Below are 14,929 nucleotides of genomic sequence, written 5' to 3'. Positions count from 1 at the left end.
TTTTAAGTTTATGGGAAGTTTTGTTGTGATAAACTTAAATTTTAGAGGTTTATTAATAATTCTCTTTTGAATCTTATTTTATTAGTTTTGAGTCTAGTAATATTTAGCTTGATTTTGATAGAGATAAAATAGGGATGGGTAATTTTGATTTTTCATTTATTTAGGAATAGTATTATTTTATTTTGTTGATATAAGATTGAGTAGATTTTATTTTTAGTCTCTTGATATTTTATTGTCAGTTTTTATTATTTGTATTTGTCATAGACTCTATTTGCACCTATTTAAAAGTTGTCAAGGTTCAATAAAAATAACACAGTGAATTGAAGAGTCCAGTTATTTATATAGATCACTTATAGTGAAAAAATTTAAGAGAAAACTAATGAGATGTGTGATTCTTATTAAATTAAAAAATGACATGTGTTTATAAGTATTTAGGAAAATGTTTTTTTAACAACTTTTTTTTTTGACAATTTTTTTACAATAGCTTGCATGTAGCTTGTGATTAGTTCGTTTTAAATATATGAACCAATAAAACAGTGACACATAGTCTATTATCAAAAAATTGTTACCATAGTCCAAGTATTTAATGAGCTCAATCCACAGCAAAATTTTACATATTGAATTTCAGGTTTACATGTGATTAACTATATTTCGGTTGAAACTGTAGAGTTGGTCAACTCTTGATAAAGTAACTGTTGTACAATGATGATGAAGAAACATTGGATAAGCATCTTTAGTAAATAATAATGTTTGTCACTTTAAAGCATACACAATTCAATTAATTATGTCTATAATCTATTTTTCCCTTAGTTTAAACGTGTGTACTAATTTTACATTTGTATACATGAATGGAAAAAGAAATAACAAGATGGATTATTTAGAAGTTTCCAACCATTGCTCGCCATCTATAAAAGTAATGTTGAGGAAAGCAGAAGCTTGCGTTTCATTTAATTTCTGTACGTAAGGTGCCCTCGAGTTCGTGTTAGCACCTGACCCTGAGCAGTTATATTCTCCATAGAAGATAGTCCTGCATGCATGCATGCACGTGTTCAGTGTATATACAACATAGGATAAACCTTAAACATTGATTATAAGAAGATAATTTTGAGGAAAAGTTTGTTTTGAAGAGGATGTTACAAACATTTTTGGATGAGAAATTTGTTTTAACTAATAACCAAAGTTGAAGAGAAGAGACTCACTGGTCTCTAGAAGGGTCGTTGAAATCATTCCAACCTTCAGGAGCAATGATATCAGACATTGATGTGAAGGCAAAGACAACACGAGAATAAGGTCTCCATGCTCGACCCAACCATATTCTACCGTTTCCTCCAACTGTACTGTTCACAAATGCAAACCCTGTGTTTTCATCACCTGAAACTCTACCATGAGCTGTAACAGCGCCATTTATGCTCCTTTGTCCCACCGGTACAGGGTTCGCTATAGAAACTATTTCGCAGTTCTGTACATACTTTTTATCAGTCTTTGTAAATTGCAATTATTATCATGAAAAGCAAGTAAAATCACAATGGTAAAAGTAGTAATTGAGATAAAGATACCCTACCACGTAAAGGGACCTTGCATTGCCGAATATGAAGTCAATGGAGCCTTGAATATAGCAATCTTTGAAGTAATGGCGACCCTTATCATCATGAAGGGTGTCCTGTGCTCCGAAGAATCCACAGCCCTTAAATTCAGATTGATCTCCAGATACTCTAATGGCTACTGCTTGTGCCCCTACAGCTCCAGGACTTGGCATTGGTGCTAAATTCTATTTCAAGTACAATGTTTCTGGTGTCATGATCAGTGACAGTGTAATAATATATTTATATTGTCTTTCTTCTAGACATATAAGTAAAAGTTATTCACCATGAAGCTTATGTTCTTAGCAATGAAATTGGAGGCGAAAACTTGTACAGAGCCACTGTAAAACGTTCCGTTCGCGGATAATGCAGTGTCATTCCATGCAATTGAAGTTGAAGTGTAGCCTTGTCCTTGAAATGTAATGTTGGGTTTTGTTTTTGGCACCATAACCTTCTCACTGTCCAAAAATAAATGGCATCATAGATGAAGTTAAGATTATCTTAAAAATAATTATTTTCAAGGAAATATATGTTCTACTGACATTTAATTACATAACGAGATGTATGGTAAGTTAGAATTTTATCAAACTTTTCAGAGAATCTTAGAAAATCAAGTGATTTGTCCTGGAAAAGAATTTTCAAACATGTGTGGAGTGGAGTGATTCAACCCAATGAAACAAAACAAGGAAAGCTTAAAAAGGAGGTTTGTTGATGATGATGAGGATCAACTTACTAGTACATGCCACTGTTTATCCATATTATGGTTCTTTTGACACTAAAATCTGGAACTGCATTCACGGCTGCTTGTACTGTAGTGAAATTACAGCACCCTTTTCGATCAACACAGAGATACGAAGTGTTATTGGTATTTGGAGGTGGAATTCCTGGTGGAAAATCATCACAAATAGAATCGGTGTTCCCACTATCAGGGTGTTTCTTGTGATGTTTTTGGAAGTTCCCTGATAAAGGTTTTCCCAAGTATGCAGATGAAGGTGACAAGGCCTTTATTAGATACTGTGGAATTGGATTTATGACATACAAAGATGAAAAAACTGCGGCCAGAGCAACCAAAAGAGATAGAAGGTTGCTTTGGGGACCCATTTTCTGATTTTGAATGCAGGAGAGGGTGTGAAAAGGGATGAGGCTAAAAATTTGGAAATCTGTATATATATGATAATAAAAATATGTCAAAAATGCACTTGAAGGGAAAGGTTTAATGGCATGTCTTTCAATCTACCCCATCCTTATTCTTTCTTGGGGAACTTTCCAACTTTCACCAAACTTTTTAGCTGGTTGGTTTTTCTTCAACCTTTTTATGACATTGCAGACCAATTAAGACAGTCTTTATATCAGCTTATCAAATATATTTTATGAAATAAGATTAAGGTTATTTCCTATATATGAATGATTTTCATACGTTAATGTTGTTATGCGTCAGTGAAATATTGCTTAGGTCTCATGCCTCTGAGTACTTGTACAAAATAAGTTATATTTCATCACCCAAGATTTTAAAAGCATTCCACGTACAAGAATTTCATGATATAGAATACAGCTAGAGCAAAGATTATATGCATTAGGTTTTAAGAGTGTAGTTTAGAATGAGAAAATGGAGCTGCAGTTGAACTCAATTAGCTGAATGGAAGGGAATTTAAATATGTAATAAACTGAATGTAAGTTTTGGCCTCTGTGATTTAAAAAAAGAACATATTCTGCTTCTGAGACTAGACTGAGTTTACCTGAATAATTTACCAACAATGACAAACATAATGCATGTTTGAAAATTCTTAGCAGATCCCGGAATATTTAGACAGATTTCTAATACTTTTAGAAAAAAGATAAACAGAAATCCTTTTTTATTTCGTAAATTGAAACCAAATCATATACCTCATAAAAGTTGAAATGTGTAATTGTTTTGACTTAAGTAGATACTGAGTCAACACACTGTTCTGCATAAATAATTAAGAATGTTAAAAGTATGACTTGTTAGCTATCACCTCAAGGACTTCTAGATGCCTTGCATGTACGGACAAAAGATGCATAAAATTCTTACATATATATTTCCGCTGCACTTGCATTAGGTGTTAATATAGCCTAATCTAGTTGAGATTTTCCTTTTTCATTTTCAAGGTCTACCAAATCAGAAAATAAGTTAGAGGAAGCTGGTTTTTATATGTAGCATGGGTAACTTTTCTCCTTCAAACTGCAGAACCACGTTTTGTAATTCTTTAGGAACATTGATTCTGTTGAGTCAGGCAGTCAGAGAATGTGGGCAGAGCTGGTTTGGTGACAATCTAAGGAAATTTTTTATTGTAGTGTCTACTGATTTTGTTCTGTGTAGCATGAATAAGGAATGTGTAATTAAAATTGAGGACCAACAAAACAATGGAAGAGTTGAGATGGAAAAACCAATCTGTTTATCCCAATGGTAGTATTATCCATTAAGCAAGGTGTGTGCTCGTTTACGAGGTTCAAGATATCACTTGTTTCGAATATACGTTACTAAGACAACTTGCCTTCATCTCTACTTACTCTACTGCTCTAGTTTCCTTTGAAGATAGTTCTTTTTTTCCTGGATTCCTTCTTGTATTATAGAAAGTTGCACTATGATTCGCATAATTACGTTCTGATAGTGAGGTGTACTGCGCTTCATGTTAACATATTTTGTAACGAAAGTTGAATGTTACAGCTATCTAACACATAATTCTGATTATTTATTACTTACGCTATTTTAATTACTTCAACTTTTAACTAAATGAATGATTTTGTCAACGTATTTGAACTTTAGTTCTGCAAAGTGAGGTATTCAATGTAAAATTGTAAAAATGGAATCTCATTATAATATAATATTATTGATTTTTCAAGTATGATTTTTTTTCAAATTGTAATTGACTGAGATTTCGTTAAAAGGCGTGAATGGGATTAGAACGAATTGAATAATATTCTATTGAACAATCTGGTGATAGTCTTATTCAATTGCAACCGCTTACTGTATCTCATCCTCACCATTTCACTTATCAGATATTCACAGGATAAAAGAGCACAGCTTGATTTGAAATTACATGCAAAGTAGACGTGATTTTCTTATTCAATTTAACAATTGCCTAGGCTGTCGAGACATACTAGTGTTACATTACAATCACGGGGTGAAAGATATCTGAGGATCACTTCGATCCCATACACCAACGTCTACTAAGCTGTCACTTCCAGATCAACTTAAACCAGAATAGTGGAGACAAACATCGGGTTAAACAATGGATCAGTTCTGTACAATGCCAGCAACTGAGGGACGGGCCCTTAACCAACCTGATCAGCCCACGAATCTCAAATACACCATTGCTATTAGTACGAGTAAATCATAAACGTCAACACAGTTAATTCACAAGAGAGCACCCAACAGAAATTCACGGGATGTTTAATTAAATAGAACAGCTCGAAGTTGGAAGACATGCAATGCAGTACACTAGATGTTGGCATATGGAATTTTTCACAAAAGGCCATTAATTTAGGCTAAAATATTACAGTAATTATTTTCACAAAAAAAAAATATTACAATCAGATTAGAAACTGTATTCTTCATTCGATTGTGTGCCCCTCTGATGTCACGGCATAAATAGGTGGGCACTCTAATTCACGTCATCTGATCTCAGCTACCCGTGCAGCCAATAGAATTGGCGAGAGGAATTGAAGAGGAAGTTCAAAAAGGAAGCCAGAAACCTTGTTCCTGTACCATCATTAATGCTAAATGTCTCATTGCACTATCTGGCAAAGATCAATCGCCTTGTAGACAATAAAGCTGACGAATGTTTCCAGAAGCTGCCACAACAGAAAACAAATATATTAGCATTATCTGCGTAGCTGCCTCTTGCCAATATCTGAAACCTATGTTAGGCTATAAATATGAATGCATGTATGCTTAAATCACTAAATCAGATAGGTGATTATTGCTGGATCTGCTTAAATGGAAGCAGGTGTTTCTTCAGAAAGAGAAAAATCAAACCCATTAAAAGCCACGTTACTTGATGAAACATTGACCGTGAATAATTGAATATAAGATAGCATAGTCGGTTGATTAAAACTTAACGGATATAATCATTTACCGGTGCCGTTAAATTGTGTTTCGTCCAATGCAGAGGAAGAACACCAAAAGGCCAATGCTATTAAGAAAATGGAAAATTCTGTGGTACCACTGCCCAATTGCAGCAATATTGATTGTTCCCTAACTATTAAATGAAACTCACAATTTAATTCAGTGTCATTTGTAGGTTTCATAATAAAACGTATCAGTGAATCTCCACTAAACATATACCAGAGAAATCATAAGCCTGGTAGAGAACTAGTCCAAGGTTCAACTTCAAGGACTTTCAAAAAAATTTGCTTAAATGGGAAGACAGTGTTCATTGTAAAGGCAAAAGTCACATGTTTTGGAATAAAACACAACAATAAAAAAGACAGACGATTACCATATAACCAGTCCTTGAAGTACACATGGAGTGCAGATGACAACTCTCGTTTGCGACTTTCTTCTAAAGATGCTTCCCTTATGAGTTGCCGTATCTCCCCTAAATTTTTGTGCTGCAGAGAAGATACAACTTCATTCAAATGAAAACATATTTCACATAAAATACAGCACTTATAAGCATACAGTTTGATTGCTATAAAATTTGGAAATCCAATCAATATATTAGTCAATTGACACTAGCCATACATTTTTATGCTGAGATGCCTTGTAAGCATCTGGTAGCGTGAATGGATTGCCTTCTGCAGACCCAGTGGTGTCTCCTCCAAGCCAGTTCGGAATCTGTGTGCCAATAGCATGGACCAAAAACAAAGCATATGACTAAATAAAGAAGATATATGAACCTTGAAGATTCTTCATCCCAAAAAAGATCAGAAACAAGATACCAGCCATTAAATGTGATACAATTTAAAAATAAAAATATTAATTTTCCCTAAAAGTCAGTGTAAAAATAACGTCCTTACCACAAAACTAGTGAACTGATCAGGGTCCACCTGGGTAGCACACTCAGCTTGAACATCAGAGCCACCTGCTGGATGAGATAACGAATCATGAGGATCAACCATGCCCAATGCAAGAGGTTCATCCCATCGGTTCACTGTAGGAACAATTCCAACTTCATTCATATGCTCCTCCAATTGGGAGTAAAAAGTATTATAGGGAGCCACCTGTTAATAGTGAAAGGAAGTTCTTATGGAATGAATGCACGGGAGTAGGGTGAGGATAAATTATAAGCTAGCAAAACTAGAAGAAGCATAAGTGTGAGCAGAAAAAGTAGACTTTTTGTAACAGACCAATTTTTCGTAATATATTTTGTAAGATAAACTCCAATGCTTGCTCTTGCAAAGACTCAAATATACTAATCTGGTAAGACTGTTATAAGATTATCCATTTCATTACTTAAAGCTTAATTACTGAATTAACCTTTTGATCTATTTCTCTGCTTTAATTAGCAACACCTTATAAATAACATATTGGTAGGAGACTGTTTCCTGAGTTAATATAATTTAAAAACACTAGTATAAATTATAACTATAATCTCTCTATAACCAAGAATTAAGAGCATTTGCAGTGCTCGGTTATAAAGCAACATATGATATATAAAAATCAATCAATTTGTATTTTATATATGTGCCTCCCAAATGAGACCTAAACAATATTCCAAAATTTTAAAGTAACATTCAAATGTAAAAAACACAATATGGCAATGCAACAGCTAATGAAGAAGCTCACCTGCAGCTTATGGTTATCACCAAGCATAAGTGGTTGCTGATTCACTCCCAAGAAGAAAATACATTCACGGCAATTAGCAATACAAATACGTTTTGCTGCTACAATTACATGAACACGTTCACAGTGTTCTACTCTCACAGCCTGTCAAGGAAAAAACGGTGGAGATCAACTTCCTTCCCGCTACTTCAAATGCCAGCTATGCTCATGCTCGTGGTAAGCATAAGATTGGTAAAATGTTTCAGTTACCAAGTCATTCCAAACATAGACAGCTCACATATGCATAGGCAATGGTTTTTTTTAATACAAGTAAATAATTGCATCGCCTCTTTTAAAGCACAAATTCAATTAAAAGTACTTCATAGAAAGGTTTATGCGATGCTTGAAAATCATATTAATGTACATACATAAGAGCGGGCAAACATCAGTAATCACCATCCCATATACCTGGAAGTGCTTCACCAAGCACAGATTCACTGAAGTGAAACCAACTTAGAATAATACTCCTTCCAAACTTCTTGTAATGAAGAAACAGTGACAAAAGAAAGTTTGCATTTAAATAAGTTTAGGCAACAATAATCATCCACTCACTCAACAAAGTTGAAGTCTATACTTTTTTACATTTAATTTATCTGATTTAATGCTACATTTGCATCTTTTCACTCTATCCTTTCTATTATATTACCTAAAATAACCTTGACAATATGTGGTTATAGTATGCCTTGGGAATTGATGATATTCAAGCTCACATTGGAAAGAAATACCTAGGTTCAATTTGAATAAACCTTTCTACAAAACACTAGTAGGTAAAGAACATAAAACAAACTGAATAGGTAAAAAGAATAAATTATAGTTATAGTTTGGTTCAAGCAGTTATATTTAAGAACGATTCAGTTTTTAAAAATTAAATTAAAATAACAATTTAGTTCCATTAGTTTTTTAAAACAAAATTTTATTTATGCAACTCAGTTTAGCATCAATTTAGTTCAGTTCAATTTTTTTTCAACAGTCCTATATGAGAGCCGATGCAAAGGTTAACTTATAAAATAAGTTTGATATATTTTATTTTTCTTTGATTCATATTATTTTCTCCTCCATTAAGTACTTTATTGGGAGGTTTATCAAAATTAGCTCCTAAGAGAAAGAACCAACTCCATTTCCCTAGTCTAAACACATTCCCAATTGTCCTTCTAGATGCATATAAATTGCTACCTTGCCAACTGCTCCAAGAACTATTGTTGCATCCGAACATCCATAGACAGTGGCGTATCTCACTGGTGCTAGGATGTAGATGGAAGACTCGTGGCAATTAAGAACCTGAAATGATCAAACATAATTTTTATTAGCATTCTATGGTGAAAATTCAAGATCTCTCAGTTTCCAAAACTGTATGAAGTAATATGCATAAGCAGACTGAATGAGAGCAGAAAAAATTGTTTTAGCACAACCACTCAACCTAAACTTCAAAAATATAAGCTATCCAGACATTTCTATTCAAGGAAAATTGTCACAAAAAAGCTTAAACTGCCTGTATGGATGTTCAAATTTTAACTCATCCTGAACTAACAATCAAACCCAATACAAACTGATCAGCAAGCATTGATTATTTTATCCCGTTTTCTCAAAGTTTATATTACCAATATCAATATGCATGTAAAGGTTTATGAGTCAAGATAAATAAAGGAGACTGTATTTAAGGGTACTTGAGAGCTTGAATACTCCTCTCATATGTTCTCATATTTATATTGATAGAATCATGATACAATGTGTATAGACAAGATCAAAGATCAATCATAGATACTTAGGTACAAAGATAGGTATAGCTCAGAGGTACATATAGCATTTCCCAAAACAACTGCGTATTTCCTACCTATATTTAATACCTATTCTAACAAAATGATTAAAAATTAAAAATGTCTCACTCCAAAGCTTTTCAGTGTAGGCCCATTTGACCTACAATCTCTCTCTTATTTAGCTTGAAAGGACTTTGAAAATTTTATTTGTCAAAACTCAATTGTAATGATAAATCATTTAAAAGAAAATATAATTTTTAAAAACCTGAAAAGAGAAATGGAATTTTATAGAAACAAAGGAAATGGACAATTTTATTGAACTGAGGATATGAGGAAAATAACTCCTTCAAGGTTTCTCTTTCCTTACAAACTTTCAATTTCTTTAATGGCTTATTCTGAGTTTTCCTCTTCTTCCCCTTATTTATCTAATTGATCCACTCTGAGTAACTACTCAACCTGCCACTAACTGATTTTTCCTTCCCTTTCTTCTACTGTAAAACCAGTGCAGCAATTAGAAAACAAGGTACAGGTCTTTAATGCATGTTAACAACAAGATCAACACAGAATATGGAAACAATGATGTCCAACACTGGTAGTTCTAAATATACACACACATAATGTTCAGATATTAATCACACTAGCAGTTCCAAATTTCAAACTTTCAGACAGAAAATTATGGGAATTCTGCTAACTGAATTTGAAAGACTTGCTAGTCAAGAGATTGGAGTCATACTTCCGGAATTCTCAATAGTCTACCACAAATGCCCTATTGAGCATCATGCCCGAACTCATGTTCTGTAGCGTGCTTGTCATATCACTTATGCCTATGCAAGGAGAGAGAACCGCTAAGGGAAAGTTCAATCATTGGGAAAGTCAGACACAAAAAACCCGAACTGCCTAAAAGGTAACTACTTTGTCGTCTTCTTTCCTCAACCAGTGAAAGACCTCATTATCTACTGGATTTGGTCTATTTGGCAGCTAGATCGGACTGCTAGCATGTCGAGAGTCCTGTGAGGAAGTTCTTCCAAGAGAATGAACCAATTCAAAATGTGACAAATAGTCAGTCAAGAAAGTTACGAGTTCTATTCTATAACTTGCTTCCAAAGGCAAGAAAGCATGTTTTTCCGAGCTAGGACACATGCCCGGAAAAGAATCTCAGGTCTATGATGCTAAACTGACATCCCTGTATGGAATAGAATTTTCTTGAAAGGGACTGACTACCACTCATTCTCTTAGTCGAGCAAACCTTTCGCTTTCCTTTGACTTGCAGATGCTTCCTTGCGAATTAATAAGGATGGACTATAGTGCTATTACTAGAGGGGACTTTGCTAGGCTTGCTAATTCGATCATTGTCTAATACAGTAGCTATTGGGTTTCCCCATCTCTCCTAAACTTCCCCGGTCTTCAGCCTGAGTTGTATGAGGTAGAAACATGTCCCACATTCAGTTTGGAGCTTGAGCCTCACCCCATAATGGTGCGGCTTAGGTCAACTAACACAGAAGATACAATTCACTCAAAAATTTCCCTGGGTTCCAAAACTCCATATAAGAAAGGAGCGTTGTTGTTTCCGAGGTCTCAATCATTTACATGGACCCACTACTCATTCCATTTGTGGGAATTTAATGATCTATAAAGTGTCCCTAACGAATGATCACCTAATGTTTGAGTGTGATGAATCACTTTGTGTCGACTTGTTGCCAATAAACTTTCCGACCTCATGAGAATGGAAAACTAGAGAATTTTCTATATTAGTGGATGAAGTTGCATTGGAATTGAGAAAGTTTCGTTGAATTTAAAATTGCATTAATAAAATAAAAGGGGTCTTCAGCCCTCTTAATCAATATAGGCTAGATCAGACTAAGGAGAGAGATGGTTGAGTACGAAAGTGAAAGTAAAGATATAGTCAAAAATGTCCAGTGAGAATAGTAACATGGGTAAGAAGAAATTCGAATGACTAGTGGCCACACATTAAGCAATTTTTTAACCATTTCACTTAGCCTTTCCTCTTTCTACCATTACAAAATGCACCATCTTGTAACTTTTTACGTGCACGAATTTCAACTGAGGACGATAAGAGGTTTCTTGCCCTAGGAGAAACTTGGCAGGTCATCAATAGCATAGGATCCAAACAGTAAGTGGTGCTCAAATAGCCATTGTAGGGATCATCTCTGCTGCTAGCTCTTTTTCTTACTAGGTCCTGTTGCATCTTCATAGTTCTCTTGAACATGATTCTCTCATAAGCAATCCTAAAAGGAGTTAGGAAGCCAATATATGATCTGAGTAGTTATGGTAGCCAATGAATGCTTGTCTGGTATCGAATATGCTCAAGTAGTCAAGTAGCTATCTTTGGATAGCTTCACACAACTCCTTTGGTATTGAATGAGCTAAAGGCTTTGGTTGCCTTAGACTAAAGTTCTTAATCATACCCAAAATCAAGCACTAGTCATTTTATTACATTAAGTTAGAGCAAAATAGCTATTCATTCAGAATAATATGTTTATTTGGAAATGTTATGCAATTGTACTTATAAGTAGTTATATATGAAACAACTAAAATAAAGGGTTGAAATCTTACATAGGATCAATAGCTTCAATGATATATCAAAAATTAAAATCAAATTACAAGCAAATTGACACTTAAAAAAAATATGTGAAAAGAAGTTTAAGACAAACCTTCACTGAAGAACCTTTTATGTCAGATGCATTCTTTGTATATGATGATTTAGATATCCCTTCAATGAAACTAGCACCTCTATTACTTGTTGAAACCTTAATTGACACAGTACTTGCATCAGTCATGGCAACATCCTGATCAGAGGCACTAGATGGGCCATTTTCCTTAGAAGAAGTTCGTTCAGAAATATATTCCAAAGTAGCCACTATGTTCTGCAGAAGCCAATCATGAACTTGTGCAGCAGGAACAGGAACAGCAGGCATATCAGGGTCTGAGTTTGCAAAAAAAGGAGAACATTGACTAAAAGAATTTCCTTCCAATCCCTTATCACCAAACTGAAATAGAAACCCAAGATGCTCGAATCTATCCATTGTTAAAACCTACCACATAAGCAATACAATAATAGAAGTAAGAACTACAAGAAAAACATATGTAAATTTTAATCAATGAAAACATAAATCATTCACAAAACTCCTCATACTATAATAGCAAATAAATGCTATTAGCCTAAAATTCTAGCTCACTAACAAAGGGGTGACAGTCTATGAGGCTCCAAACTAGTGGGATCTGGAAGGTATAGGCAACATTATTTCAGAATGCAGAGAAACTATTTCCAGGACTTGGGGCAGTAACCTTTACTACTGTACTAAGCCTGTGTTACAGTTGAATTCAGTAGATTTAAAAAAAAGAAGTTCAAAGCTGACTCAATATACTATTCCCCAAATGAAAAGGTCATTGTATGATTAACTATGTGATATACTAGTATGTGGAACCTAAGTAGAAGAAAGAATATATTCTCAAATTAATACCACATAAGGATGAAGACATGGCAAACAAGCCACTTGCCTTTTTTTATCCCCCATGTCAAAAGAAAAGGCTGATTGTCCGTAAAAAATAAAATTTCTTGTTACGTTACTCTCTCTAGGCATGCATAAATTAACAGGTGGATTTCACTAATATGTCAGCTGACACATCGATAACTCATAAAACCGAAGCTCTCACAGCAGATCACAACCCCAGTCTCATTCTCACCAACAAATACATCACTGATAAATTGTTTGTGACCCACAAATAAAACATGAATTATACACGAGAATTTTGACCAAATGTAGTAGCAATTGCATGATGTTCTTACTCTTCCATGTAAACCACATTGACCCCAATTAAATCAAATTAGAATCCGAATGGGACATACAATAGAATCATGTTTTTGCTCTCCGTAATGCAAAGCTAGTGAAAAGTCATAAAATCAGAGTATAAACTTGTGGCCGTACTGTAATGGGATGCAAAAAGGTATCTATCTGCACAACTTAACAGCTAATGTCTAACTGTAAGCACATAGAATTTGGATGAAATGCATGTAAAATGGGTAAAGAATAGACCACTAAGACTAAGCGAAAAACAAATAACATCATTTAACTGGAGCTAAAGATTTGGGAGCGACAGCTGTATTCGAAAAAAACATACAACCAACGATGCAAAATAACTTCCATGACACCGGACTTGGTCACTTTCAGGTTAGTACGCAACCTCAACAGGAATGGATCCCATATGCTAAGTCTGGTATTGGGAATGTAAGAAATAATGAACTGCGGCTAAAATCAGCAACAAAGGTAGCATACAGTAAATTAACAAACCAGAGACTCTTCGCCTTCTCCCTCTACTGGCTCTGCTAAAAGAGACATTATGTTAGCCAAGTGTTTTTGCAGATACGACAACTGATGTGCCTCTTCATCGGCCTGAGAAGGCATAAACCGCCGACTGTTGCTGCGTACAAGCTGCAAAAGATTCACCGAATCAACAAAAGAATCACTCCAAACGAAATAGACACAGCTTAATGACGAAGTCAAATAAAAATGGAATCATAATGAACAAAAAAGTACCAGATAACAGCCATAAATCCAAAGTTTAAAATATGAAAGTAGCCAAGAGAAATCAATAAAATATTATAGGAATTATGCAATGCATTGGTCCAGAACAGCACCTCCATGCCTGATAACGCTAAATAACATCAAATTATGTCAAATTACGCCACAGAAATTTGAAACGACGATTCACCTGAAGCGGCGAGAGAGCGGACAAATAGCCATCAAAGGCGGAAGTAGAAGGCCAGACATCGGCGATGGCGGCGGAGTCTTTGTGCGTCCGCGGGAGGAGTCTCTTGTAGGATTGAATGTAGAGAAACAATACCAGATCATGCACGTCGACGCCGACTGAATCGATTTCTCCGAACTTCGCGGCGGTGAGAGGTTCGGAGTCGGAGTGCAGAATCGAGGCGAGGGTGTCGAGGACGAGCCTGGCGTGCTCAATGGAGATCTGAAGTGAGTCGGAAATGGCCACCGAGTCGACTCGGTGGTTGGAGGATAACTGTAGAAGCTTTTGCTTCAACGGAATTAGGGTTTGCGAGGGGTCGGAGAAGATGAGTCGTGGGATTGGCAAGAGACCGTGCTCGAAGGGCTCGCGCCTTGGATGAATCACAGTGCTTGGGTCCCTCGCCAATGAAGATGAGGTGGATGGCTCCGTTGGTTCCGTCATGGCAAGTCAGAGAGAAAAAACATGGGAAAACGAGACAGTGAGAGAGAGAAAGAGTTGCAGATCTTTGATTCGGGCACAAGTAGAGGGAGAAGAGAGATGCGGGAGCGTTCTGGTGGGGTTTACCTCATGGAGTATGATTTTAAGATCATACGTGGCGTAGTATGATTGGCCTCCTCTGAACAGTGGCAATTGGTAAAATTTTAAGATCACATTTAAAGGCATTTGTACTGGGAGCTTACTTACTCACTCCTATCTCTCTTGTAATATCTGTTCTGGCACGGAATTTTTCATTGAGGTACAAACACTGAGAGCGAGGACTGTAAGGAGAACCTCCGTGATTGCTGCTACTACTACATTTTGCATTTTTCCTGTTTTATTAAATGCTTTTTTTTCCTCTTCTACTTTTCCTGCTTCGTTAAATAGTTATGAACTACAAAGCAGAATTAAATCTAGCTTGGAGAGGATCTTTGGTTATGCAAATATCAAATCTAGTTTTGCTTCTCTCAGAGATCTTCAACTTCTTATCTTGAGAATCCACGTCATAAAGCCAACTTATATTGTATAAATGGGAGAAATTTCAACAAAATTGAATTAGACGTAAG

At 35.4% G+C, this 14,929-nt stretch overlaps 2 protein-coding genes across 2 annotated transcripts; both read right to left on the bottom strand.

Moving 5' to 3' along the window:
• Positions 1-709: 709 nt before the first annotated feature.
• On the bottom strand, positions 710-2,699 carry LOC124827215 (Pectin lyase-like superfamily protein). Its single transcript, XM_047300224.2, has 5 exons — positions 2,314-2,699; positions 1,867-2,038; positions 1,562-1,768; positions 1,200-1,459; positions 710-1,027 (listed from the first exon to the last, which is right to left on the bottom strand). The coding sequence occupies exons 1-5, from the start codon at positions 2,679-2,681 to the stop codon at positions 874-876; spliced, it is 1,161 nt and encodes a 386-aa protein (XP_047156180.1). The 5' UTR covers positions 2,682-2,699; the 3' UTR covers positions 710-873.
• Positions 2,700-4,955: 2,256 nt separating this feature from the next.
• Positions 4,956-14,537, bottom strand: LOC124827220 (uncharacterized). The gene is made up of 9 exons (XM_047300232.2): positions 13,851-14,537; positions 13,430-13,570; positions 11,792-12,172; positions 8,539-8,643; positions 7,330-7,470; positions 6,561-6,764; positions 6,286-6,378; positions 6,041-6,152; positions 4,956-5,393 (listed from the first exon to the last, which is right to left on the bottom strand). The coding sequence occupies exons 1-9, from the start codon at positions 14,325-14,327 to the stop codon at positions 5,350-5,352; spliced, it is 1,698 nt and encodes a 565-aa protein (XP_047156188.1). The 5' UTR covers positions 14,328-14,537; the 3' UTR covers positions 4,956-5,349.
• Between the last annotated feature and the right edge of the window lie 392 nt (positions 14,538-14,929).

The sequence above is a fragment of the Vigna umbellata genome, chromosome 5 (genome assembly GCF_029865625.1).
Source record: "Vigna umbellata cultivar VRB3 chromosome 5, Vumbellata_1.0, whole genome shotgun sequence".
NCBI classification, from domain to species: domain Eukaryota; kingdom Viridiplantae; phylum Streptophyta; class Magnoliopsida; order Fabales; family Fabaceae; genus Vigna; species Vigna umbellata.
This window is presented reverse-complemented; position numbering and strand designations above follow the sequence as displayed.